Source organism: Cynocephalus volans, chromosome 4, assembly GCF_027409185.1.
Source record: "Cynocephalus volans isolate mCynVol1 chromosome 4, mCynVol1.pri, whole genome shotgun sequence".
Classification (NCBI taxonomy): domain Eukaryota; kingdom Metazoa; phylum Chordata; class Mammalia; order Dermoptera; family Cynocephalidae; genus Cynocephalus; species Cynocephalus volans.
Genome location: NC_084463.1, coordinates 102,928,666 through 102,940,830, shown reverse-complemented (window position 1 = coordinate 102,940,830; position 12,165 = coordinate 102,928,666). Strand labels below are relative to the sequence as shown.

The window sequence follows — 12,165 nt, the reverse complement described above, 5'->3', positions numbered from 1 at the left end:
CACTGAGGAGCTTATGATCTAATCCAACAAAGACAAGTAAACAGAAAACTGTATACAATGTGATGAGTTCTATAACGAAGAAGATATTTAAGGTGTTAGGTGAGCCCAAAGGATGGAATAATCAACTCTGCCTAAAAGGAGTCAGGAAAGGGGAGGCCTGGGCTAGACCCAGAAGAAAGAATTTGCAAATCCCTTTGGAAGAGGGAAAGGATTTACATACTGTCAGTTCTTCCTACCTTAGTAGGAACCACCACGTTACCAGGGAACCAGGATAGGAGGGGAAAAGAACGATGAAGGAGAGACTTGAGGTATAGAAAAGAAAAGGATCCACAGACAAATGCACTGACCGCTGTTAATTAAGGAGATGAAACTGAAGAGGCAGAAACAGAACTCAGCCTCTGAAAAACCCCACGTCCAGAGTTGTCAGTGAATAAAGCCTCGAAAGATGTGGTGAGACAACCAGGGAGAAAAGAGGAAGAAATGTTAGGCTGCAAGCTTCCTACAGACAAACTGCAGTCTTCTGCCTACTTTGCCACTATAGAGAAAGGGAGTTGAAGCTCCTTGAGATGAACACGAGATGGCACTACATGCATAGCTAAAAACAAATAAGGCACCATTTCCTGCCCATATCTCCTTCCTTTGCTGAATATCCTCCTTTACTCTTCCATGACCTAACTGCATGAATTACACCATTAGGGATTCAATTCTTCATGAAATATTGTCCTCTCTAAAAGCAGCCTCTCCAGAAAAGCCAATACTATGATACGTCTGTCCTCTCCCTATTAAGAGGGAGCTCCTTTAGAGTAGAACTGAGCCTGACCCACTTTAATAGTTCCAGTAGGGTCTAGTAGAGCTGGAGATCAATAAATATTGTTGGGTTCAGAAACTAGCAAATAAATGTAAGATCAAGTACTGCCCCACTCCAAGGCAACAATCAATTAGCATTTCAAGTAAGAAAATTAGGCAACCTGATTCCAAGTCCTGGCTCCAAGCAGTTGTGTGATTATGGATAAGTTTTGCCTGTTAATTTACTTTACAGTAAAATGAGAATCAAAATTCCTGCCAGGCTCAAAAAATTATCTTGAAACCCAGTGAAATCCCAACTGAAATATACATGTAGCATTATATTTATTTACACAGGGATAGCTGGTTAGCTCAGTTGGTTAGAGCACTGCCTTGTAACACTAAGGTCAAGGATTCGGATCCCTGTATTGGCCAGCTACCAAAAAAATAAACAAATCAATATTTACACAAAATGTCAGGAACTCTGCAAATGAAGCTCTGTGGTGGCTGGCTGGCAGTGCAGGCCTGTTAAAGTAAGGAAGGACAAGGCACATGTGTTCTGTGGACACCGTAAGAGGAGGATATGTGCATGTATGTGTGCAAGCCTGTCTGGGGGTGTGTGTCTGTCTTTTTCTAAGTGCCATGGTGGTCACTTAGCTCTGGAGGCCTTGGGGAGCAGGGAGGGCTGGGAGCTTAGTTTTATCCCCAAACTTGGAATGTCTCTTGCCTAGATTCTTTTGCCTTTGGAATGAAAACAGCGCATGTTTTTCAGACAAATCAAGTACGCGGAACGCTCAGACAGCAGCAGTTAGCCCCTAGTTGGCAAAGGGCCCAGAACATGGGGCCCAGCAGAGTAGCCAGGAATCAGCTTAGAGATCAGACTCCTCTTACGCCCTAGAACCCCACTCCATAGAAATGATTCTGGTAAGACTGTTGCCTCATTAAAGGCAGTACCCTGGGGGTGTCAAAATTCCTAGTTTACTGATACGTGACCCTCAGCAAAGCACTTTCTCTCTCTGAGCCTTCATTTCCTTAACTCTAAAATAGGGAAAATAATAGTAACTACCACAAAGAATTATGGTAATTAAAAGCAATAAAGCATTTAAATATTGAATAATACTAGCTCATACGAAATTCTTTCCCCACTCACCAAAGAAAATAATATGTATCACTTAAAAATAAGAAAAAATACCAGGCTTTATTTCCTTTTACATAGATTCCTGTAAAGACTTCCCAATTCAAGTCCCTTGACCACCCAGAATCATTTTCTAAAAGACAGTCCTGAAGTAGGTTTCTTCCCTTCTCAAAACAAAAACAAAAAACAACCAAAGAGCCTGACTCTCGATCCCCTTTTGCATCCTACTAAACTTCGCCACATATGTCTTAAGGTCCCAAGGATCTGGCCCCACCCTATACACTCAATCTTAACTCCCCAAGACCCCCAACCCATCTTTCAAGGTCACCTCCTAAGAGTCCCACATCCACTCATCTCCTGCCTCTGCCCTTCTAGTCCTTAGAGTTGTAATCTCATAAGTTGGCACTGAGTCTGCATTAAGTGTGTGCTCACTGCTGCTTCTTATGTATGAGTTTTGTTGGCCCAGGAACAGAGATTTCCTTACAACTGCCAGCACAGACCCAGTTCCTAAATGTCAGGAAGTATATAGATTGACTGACTGACCGGCACCCTCTTTTCTCAGCTAAATCTTCTGCCATAGTTTTAACTGTCTTATTTCAACAAATTCTCAGACTATCAGAGTTAGAAGTGTTCTCCTAGGAGAGCTTAGTGTTCTCCTAGTTCTACCACTTCATATTACCAATGAGGAAATAAGTTCTGGAAAGGAAAGGGATTTACCCAAAGTCAAACAAGTCAGTACTTATGAGATTTAGACTCCATACAAGATAGAACTAAGAGGAGGAGAAGAAAGGTTTCTGAGGTTTCTTTAAGGAACAGTAAATAACAGTTAATTATATCTATTTATAAGCTAAGGGAAGAGTCCAGAGGTAGGACCAAGGATAGAATGACCCCTAACAAGCAATCCAACCACGTAAGCTGAAGCCCTATGACAGCCACACATTTCTCCCTCTGAATCTCAGAGAAAGAAAAGATAGAAACAAGCTTCTCCCCAGGAGGAATAACTGCCCAGGGCAACTGGAATGGTAGAAACCTAGGCTCCCAGCCGTTTTGGAAAGATGACACAGCCTGGGCAGCCATGTCAACATGATCTCAGAGGCCAGGTGGCCAACAATCCAGGTAGAAATAGAAATCTCCCAAGAGCTGACAGCACTAGGGCTGGGGGGAAGGGGCAGAGCCTTACCTTTCCTGAAGGTCATGCAGACTCTGCTCAGCTCGTTGTAACCCTTCCAAATCCTTCATCATCTTCTTCATGTGCTCTTTGGAGTAACGGTTCTGGATATAGGCAAACCAGCAGCCGCCCACACCAATAACAATAGACACCACCAGCATGAAGTCCTTGAGGTGATTATGGCGGGTCACTGCCAGAGAAGGGAAGGCATGGTGAGACAAGGTGCCCACTATACACTTAGCCTCACAGACACCACTGCATCCCCTCCTCTATGAAGCCTTCCCTGAGACACACTCTTCCCACACTATTATATTAAGCTCTGTGCCTATCTCTCCGCTAGTCAAGGCTTACTTTGGAAAGGATGAGAGGATTTAGAGCAATACAGGAAGCTTATTAAATCACATTTCCCTAAGATGCAATGAAAAGGAGAGAACCAGTACCTTCTCAATACATCCCACACATCTCTGGGCTGGGATAAGCCCATGTGACCAGATGCAGTGGCTTCGGTCCTACAGGGTAGGCAAATCTAAGTGCTACAATAGGTAAAAGGAGATGGCTGATATAAAGGGTATAAAGCAAATGTCACAGAGCTGAGGCCTGGCTATAGGACTGAAATTACTGCAGGATCTGGTTCTCCTGGACTACTAGGCCATTCTAGGCACAAGCTCCAAAGCCCAGATCAGGTAAAGGTCTGGAAGTCTTGATCTATAGAGAGCATTTCTAGGTTGTGGCTCAATCCAGAGACCAAGTAGAACAGGAATAGCATCAAGAGATTGGTATACCTGAGACATTATACATGCCAGGAATTGAGGGGCAGATCTACCTCCAGAGAATGCCTGGCAGCTATTTAGTGAAGCACCAGGGCCCCAGCCATCAGCTGGAGTTCAAAGCAGTGCCCAATCTCCTGAGCAAAATTTAAATGCTAAAGAAGGAATGACACTAGAGGATAAAAGCAAAAGACACATTTTAAGAACTTAGCCAATCAGGATAGGGGCACTCATGGAGCCCGACATTGCTTCCAGCATACCAGAACTGCACCACAGCCCAGGAGACTTGAAAGGAATGTCATAAGGAGAAGAGGGATGCTGCTGTAGCTTCTCTCTGGGTTGTTCCTTGTGCTCAGAGGAGCTCCAGATGTGGGAGTCAGGGGAAAGAAGAGAAAAGTCAGGGCTAATGAACCTCTTTGCACAGCAGATTGCCCTCAGGTAGAGAAGAAGGAGGTAGGACTGGCAGAATCTCAGTGCCTGGTAAGGACAAGGGACTGATGGAAATCCAAAAGGACCCAGGTAGAGCCACCAAGTTGGGAGAGGGTCTAGACACTAGGAAAAGACATATGTAGCTAGAAACTGTATAGAGCTGAGGCCCACAGTTTGACAAAAAGGGTTATAGTCATAGCTCCTCATTGAAAGGCTGAGCAGCAGGACATGAGGATGGTAATGGGATCAAAGACAGATTAGCACATCCTATTCCCATCCAAAGGAGAGGATATTTGAGCCCCAGGGTGGTAGCCATGTCCTTTAAAATTTATTCCATGCTCTCGGAAAGAAAACTGAGGGTCATCTAGTGGCCATCCCCAAGCTTGCAGGCAGGCCTATACTCCTAGCCATACTCAAGTCCTCACTCTCCTGTCCTTCACATCCCAAGAGGAAATATATCTGCAGCACAGTGAGTTGCCTTTCTTTTTGGGACACATCTGCCTCCTCTACAGTCTCTACCAGAGCTTGAGGACTCTTTGTCTCCCTGTTTGTCAAGGACTTTTTTTTTTTTTTACCTTATTTTATTTTATTTTACTTCTCAATATACATTGTAGTTGATTTTCATGCCCCTTTACCCATTCCTCTCCCCCCCACCCCACCCCCATCATATCTGTTCACTTGACTTAAATAGTTCAAGGAATTTTTGTGGTTATTCTGTCTTCTTCCCCTCCCCGCCTTGATTTGTCAAGGACTTTTAATCTTGGTTTTGCAGAGTTTCTAAACTCCAACATTGCCTTTACATTCTTACCAAAACTCAAAGGTACCCTTGTTCAAACAAGACTCCATGCAATGAGCACACTTTCCCTATTACTTCCAACACTTCAAAGTTCTTAAGCACATGCTGATTGGGCCTAGCTGTTTTATTTGGTCCCTTATCCTACCTGTCCAGATCAATTTGGAACCAGATTCTATTATTTTTCCCAGCTTCATATTATCATCCAAGTCATGAATAAAAATACTGAATGACCAGGACTACAGATAGGATCTAACGGTCACTCCCTACCTCTAAGGTAATACTGTTCTACCTATCGGTATCCTGTGAATTTCTTCAACCAGTTTTGATTCTACTTAAATGTACAAGCATCTACCCCATCCATCCCTCTGCCTTGTCAAATGCATAGCTGAAGTCCAGATATATTGCCTGCCACATTCCATAAGCTACCAAGGTTGGTGGAAAAAAGATGAGTCTAATCCGGCTGATTTGCTTTTTACGGTTCCTAGCGATTACTTGCCTGTATATCAGTGCTCAGCACAGCATCGACTAGCATACAGAAGTCAATCAATAAATCTTAGTGGGACTGAATCTTTACTGATAAACCTCAGGTGTGACAATATCTTCCTCCCCCTAATCCACATAAGAAAGGAAGGGAAATAGAGAAAATATAAAATGTATCAGGACATTCAAGATGGCGGTGGCTGCGACGGTTGGCGCGGAGTAGCTGAGGTGGAAAAGGCGGCCACTAGGCCTCAGGGAGCCGGGAAACTTGTGGACCTTACTCTTGCCATCTCTTAAGGGAGGACCGCTGCTGGTGGCCGGTCGTGGGGGCTGACCACCACTTTGCCCTTGGCAGGAGAGGCTGCCTCATTTACAGGCAACAGCTTTGAAGTATGGAGCAGGAAAAGAACTGTTTCTTAGCAGCAAAAGCGAGTCTCTAAACAGGGAAAACGGCGCCAGGGCTGCTGTAGATGCAGACAGGATCCCGGAGGCCGGGGCCGCGCTGAAGGCGGCCAGCTACCCTATTCAGGATTCGAGGTTTCAGGCCGGCATAAAAGAAGATTCCTGGGAGCGCCCGAGCCACGCCCCGGGACTGACTGAACAGCCAGAGGCGGCAGCGGCCGAGAACGGGGAAGGCGACAAACCAGAGGCAGAGAGTGAGCGCCCGACCTGGCACAGCCCTGTGAGTGACCCCTGGCCCAGCCCTGCTGGGGGGGGGGGGCTGACGCCCACCCGGCTTCTGTCTGCATCACCGGGTCACTCACCGCCCTGGGGCTGCCTCCATTTTCCCAGGTGCTGGCAGCTCGGGCCCGGCTCGGCTCGGCTCCTCACTGAGCCTTCCCACTTGCTTGCCCCAGCGTGGGACTTCCCGGAGCCTGCAGGCCGGCCTCCCCTCCCACTCCCTCCGTGGTTCACTGGCAGGGCTGGTGGCGTGGGGCGCCCCCGGCCAGTATTGGGAGGGCAAGGAAGTATGTGCGGGGCCGACTGTCACTCCAACACACCCTGGACTCCGGCCCGTTAAACTTCCTGTTACTGGGAGGCAGACACCATCTCTGCGTCCACCACATCGGAAAAATGCCAAACCAATTTCTGGTTGGGAATAGTGTGGTAGGAGAGTTCCCAAGTCCGCTTGAACCTGCCAGAGAGCTGACAGCAGGCGGGCGCTAGACTCAGTCCATGCTGGGGGGGATACAAAGGTGAACAAGTCCCGAGAAAGATCTACACAGTGCTACAAAGGCACCCAGAGCGACTGGTCGTCTGTGCCTACCAGAAACCTGGTAGACTTCCTGGGCGTGACAGTGCCGAGCAGGGTCTTGAAGGCCCAGCTGATAGACGAGGGTTGCAGAAGACACGTCCCAGCCCAGCACAGTGCACACAGAGTGGGGAGATGAGTGGCCAGGGAGGCGGAGACTCAACAGAAACCACACACCCTGTGGGGTCGCCACTGCACGATCCAACAGCCTGGGCCAGAGCACACGGAACAGGGAGAAGTCCTGCACGGGAAGTGGAAGCTCAACAGAGAACACACACCCTGTGGTACGTGATCCACCAGCCCAGTAGAGTCCAAGCTGACCAGAAAGGTGGCTCCCCGGAGAGGCCCAAGACCCGAGGCAACCACACACACAAGGCACTAGAGGCCAACTGAGCAGTCATGGAGGTAGCCATACCAAATTGGCAACCACAGCAACATCTTAGTTAGTCAACAGTCTCAAACCGGTGGACTGTGAAACCCCCTGCCACAATGAATAAACATCAAAAAAAGGATACCAGAAAGACAAAAAATCAAGAAAGTACACCACCAAAAGTTAATAAATCTCAAACTCTAGATCCTATACAACAAGAAGCCCTTGAAATGACTGACAAGGAATTTCGAGTGATAATTCTAAGGAAACTGAATGAGATACAAGAAAACTCAGCTAGACATCATGATGAAATGAGGAAAAGTATACAGGACCTGAAATAGGAAATGTACAAGGAAATCAATGTCCTGAAAAAAAATGTAGCAGAACTTGCTGAACTGAAGAAGTTATTCAGCGAAATAAAAAACAGAACGGAGAGTTTAACCAGCAGGTTTCTTGAAGTTGAAGAGAGAACCTCTGAACTTGAAGATGGGCTGTTTGAAATAACACAAGCAGACAAAAAAAAAAAAAAAAGTAAGAAAAAAGAATCAAAGGCATTGAAGAAAATCTGAGAGAGATATCAGATAACCTTAAGCGCTCAAATATCCGAGACATGGGTATTCCAGAAGGGGAGGAAAACGGAGATTGCATTGAAAACATATTCAACAAAAGAGTGGCAGAAAACTTCCCAGGTATAGGAAAAATCACAGATCTTCAGATCCAGGAAGCTCAACGATCTCCAAACATATTCAACCCAAAAAGGCCCTCTCCAAGACATGTTATATATAGTCAAATTCACAAAACTCAGAGACAAAGAGAGAATCTTAAAAGCTGCAAGAGAGAAGCGTCAAACCACCTATAAGGGAGCCCCAATCAGGCTAACATCAGACTTTTCACCACAAACCGTAAAAGCTGGAAACGAATGGGATGATATATTCAAAATACTAAAAGACAAAAATTGCCAGCCAAGAATGCTCTACCCTGCAAGGCTATCCTTCCAAAATGAAGGGCAAATAGTATATTTCTCAGACAAACAAAAACTGCGGGAGTTCACCACCACATGTCCGCCCTTACAAGAAATCCTCAAGGGAGTACTGGGTTTGGTTCCTGAAAAATAACTACCACTGCCATAAAAACCCAAGAAAAATCAAAACCCACTAGTAGAATAAAAATGGCATTCATGAAGAGAAAACAAACAAAAACGCTATCTACAACCTAAGGAACCAACAAACACAGAAAACAAACAGTAAATCAGAAAGCAAGGAACAAAAGACACCTAAGACAACCAAACAACCAATAAAATGCTAGGAATAAATCAACACCTTTCAATAACAACTCTTAATGTAAAAGGCTTAAATTCCCCAATTAAAAGACACAGACTGGCTGACTGGATCAAAAAGCAGGACCCAACTATATGCTGCCTACAAGAGACCCACCGCACCCATAAAGATTCACACAGACTAAGAGTGAAAGGATGGAAAAAGATTTACCATGCAAACAGAAAAGAAAAACGAGCTGGAGTAGCTATTCTTATATCTGACAAAATAGACTTTAAACTAAAAACCATAAAAAGAGACAATGAGGGACATTACTTAATGATAAAAGGACTGATCCATCAAGAAGACATAACAATCATAAATATGTATGCATCCAATGTTGGAGCAGCCAGATTTATAAAACAAACTCTATTAGACCTAAAGAAGCGAATAGACACTAATACCATAATAGCAGGGGACCTGAACACCCCACTGTCAATATTGGACAGATCATCTAGGCAAAGAATCAGGAGAGAAACACAAGATCTAAACAATACTCTAGACCAATTGGACTTGGCAGATATCTACAGAACATTCCATCCAACAACCTCAGAATATTCATTCTTCTCATCAGCACATGGATCATTCTCCAGGACAGATCACATATTAGGTCACAAATCAAGTCTCAATAAATTCAAAAAAATTGGAATTATCCCATGTATTTTCTCAGACCACAATGGATTAAAACTAGAAATTAATAACAAACGAAACTCTGGAAACTATACAAACACATGGAAATTAAACAGCATTCTACTTAATGACATATGGGTCCAAGAAGAAATCAAGCAGGAAATCAAAAAATTTATTGAAACTAATGAAAATAATGATACATCATACCAAAACCTGTGGGATACTGCAAAAGCAGTATTAAAGGGGAAATTTATTGCATTAAATGCTCACATCAGAAGAATGCAAAGATGGCAAGTGAACAACCTAACACTTCACCTTAAAGAACTAGAAAAACAAGAACGATCCAAACCTAAAGTTAGCTGACGGAAAGGAATCATTAAGATCAGAGCAGAACTGAATGAAATTGAAATCCAAAAAACAATACAAAAGATCAATGAAGCAAAAAGTTGGTTTTCTGAAAAGATAAATAAAATTGACAAACCATTAGCATGGCTAACAAAAAAAAGAAGAGAGAAGATTCAAATAACAAAAATTAGAAATTAAAAAGGCGATATTACAACTGATTCATCTGAAATACAAGGAATCATTCGAGACTACTATAAACAACTATACGCCAACAAATTTGACAATCTGGAGGAAATGGATAAATTTCTGGACACACACAAGCTCCCAAAACTGAACCATGAAGACGCAGAAAATTTGAACAGACCAATAACAATAAAGGAGATTGAAGCTGTTATCAGAAAGCTCCCAACAAAGAAAAGCCCAGGACCAGATGGATTTACAGCAGAATTTTACCAAACATTCAAAGAGGAATTGACACCGATTCTTTACAAACTATTCCAAAAGATTGAAACGGACGCAAATCTCCCAAACTCATTCTATGAAGCAAACATCATCCTGATACCAAAACCAGGTAAAGATATAACCAAAAAAGAAAACTAAAGGCCGATATCCTTGATGAATATAGATGCAAAAATCCTCACTAAAATACTAGCAAACAGAATACAGCAACACATATGTAAAATTATTCACCACGATCAAGTGGGATTCATCCCAGGGATGGAAGGTTGGTTTAACATACACAAATCAATATATGTGATACACCATATTAATAAAGTCAAACACAAGGACCATATGATCATCTCTATAGATGCTGAAAAAGCATTTGATAAAATTCAGCACTCATTCATGACAAAGACCCTCTATAAGTTAGACATAGAGGGAAAGTATCTCAACATAATTAAAGCCATATATGCCAAACCCACTGCCAATATCATCCTGAATGGGGAAAAGCTGAAAGCTTTTCCTTTAAGAACAGGAACTAGACAAGGATGCCCACTCTCACCACTCCTATTCAACATAGTGTTGGAAGTACTAGCCAGAGCAATCAGAGAAGAGAAGGAAATAAAGGGCATCCACATTGGAACAGATGAAGTCAAACTGTCCCTGTTTGCAGATGACATGATCCTATATATCGAACAGCCTAAAACCTCTACAAAAAAACTCTTGGAATTGATAAATGATTTCAGCACAGTAGCAGGATACAAAATCAATACACAAAAATCAGTAGCATTTCTATTCTCCAATAGTGAACATGCAGAATGAGAAATCAAGAAAGCCTGCCCATTTACAATAGCCACCAAAAAAATAAAATACTTAGGAATTGAGTTAACCAAGGAGGTGAAAAATCTCTATAATGAGAACTACAAACCACTGCTGAGAGAAATTAGAGAGGATACAAGAAGATGGAAAGATGTCCCGTGCTCTTGGATTGGAAGAATCAACATAGTGAAAATGTCCATACTACCCAAAGTGATATACAAATTCAATGCAATCCCCATCAAAATTCCAAAGACATTTTTCTCAGAAATGGAAAGAACTATTACAGACATTTATAGGGAATAATAAAAGACCACGCGTAGCCAAAGCAATGCTGAGCAAAAAAAATAAAGCTGAAGGCATAACACTACCTGACTTTAAGCTATACGACAAAGCTATAATAACCAAAACAGTATGGTACTGGTATAAAAACAGACACACTGATCAATGGAATAGAATAGAGGATCCAGAAATCAACCCACACACTTACTGCCATCTGATCTTTGACAAAGGCACCAAGCCTATTCACTGGGGAAGGGACTGCCTCTTCAGCCAGTGGTGCTGGGATAACTGGATATCCATATGCAGGAGAATGAAACTAGATCCATACCTCTCACCATATACTAAAATCAACTCAAAATGGATTAAGGATTTAAATATACACCCTGAAACAATAAAACTTCTTAAAGAAAACATAGGAGAAACAGTTCAGGAAATAGGACTGGACACAGACTTCATGAATACGACCCCAAAAGCATGGGCAACCAAAGGAAAAATAAACAAATGGGATTATATCAAACTAAAAAGCTTCTGCACAGCAAAAGAAACAATTAACAGAGTTAAAAGACAACCAGCAGAGTGGGAGAAAATATTTGCAAAATATACATCCGACAAAGGATTAATATCCAGAATATATAAGGAACTCAAACAACTTTACAAGGAAAAAACAAGCAACCCAATTAAAAAATGGGCAAAAGAGCTAAGTAGGCATTTCTCTAAGGAAGATATACAAATGGCCAACAGACATATGAAAAAATGCTCAACATCACTCAGCATCTGGGAAATGCAAATCAAAACCACACTGAGATACCATCTAACCCCAGTTAGGATGGCTAAAATCCAAAAGACTCTGAACGATAAATGCTGGCGAGGTTGCGGAGAAAAAGGAACTCTCATACATTGTTGGTGGGACTGCAAAATGGTGCAGCCTCTATGGAAAATGGTATGGAGGTTCCTCAAACAATTGCAGATAGATCTGCCATATGACCCAGCTATCCCACTGCTGGGAATATACCCAGAGGAATGGAAATCATCAAGTCGAAGGTGTACCTGTTCCCCAATGTTCATTGCAGCACTCTTTACAATAGTCAAGAGTTGGAACCAGCCCAAATGTCCATCATCGGATGAGTGGTTACGGAAAATGAGGTATATCTACACAAT

General features: G+C 42.9%; 1 protein-coding gene across 3 annotated transcripts in view; it reads right to left on the bottom strand.

Moving 5' to 3' along the window:
- STIM1 (stromal interaction molecule 1) overlaps positions 1–12,165 on the bottom strand; it is a 224,815-nt gene that overhangs the window by 21,540 nt on the left and 191,110 nt on the right. For all 3 annotated transcript variants that reach the window (XM_063093387.1, XM_063093388.1, XM_063093389.1), the window contains exon 6: positions 3,099–3,276. In XM_063093387.1, the coding sequence (XP_062949457.1) occupies positions 3,099–3,276 (178 nt within the window). The remainder of the gene's footprint in view (positions 1–3,098; positions 3,277–12,165) is intronic.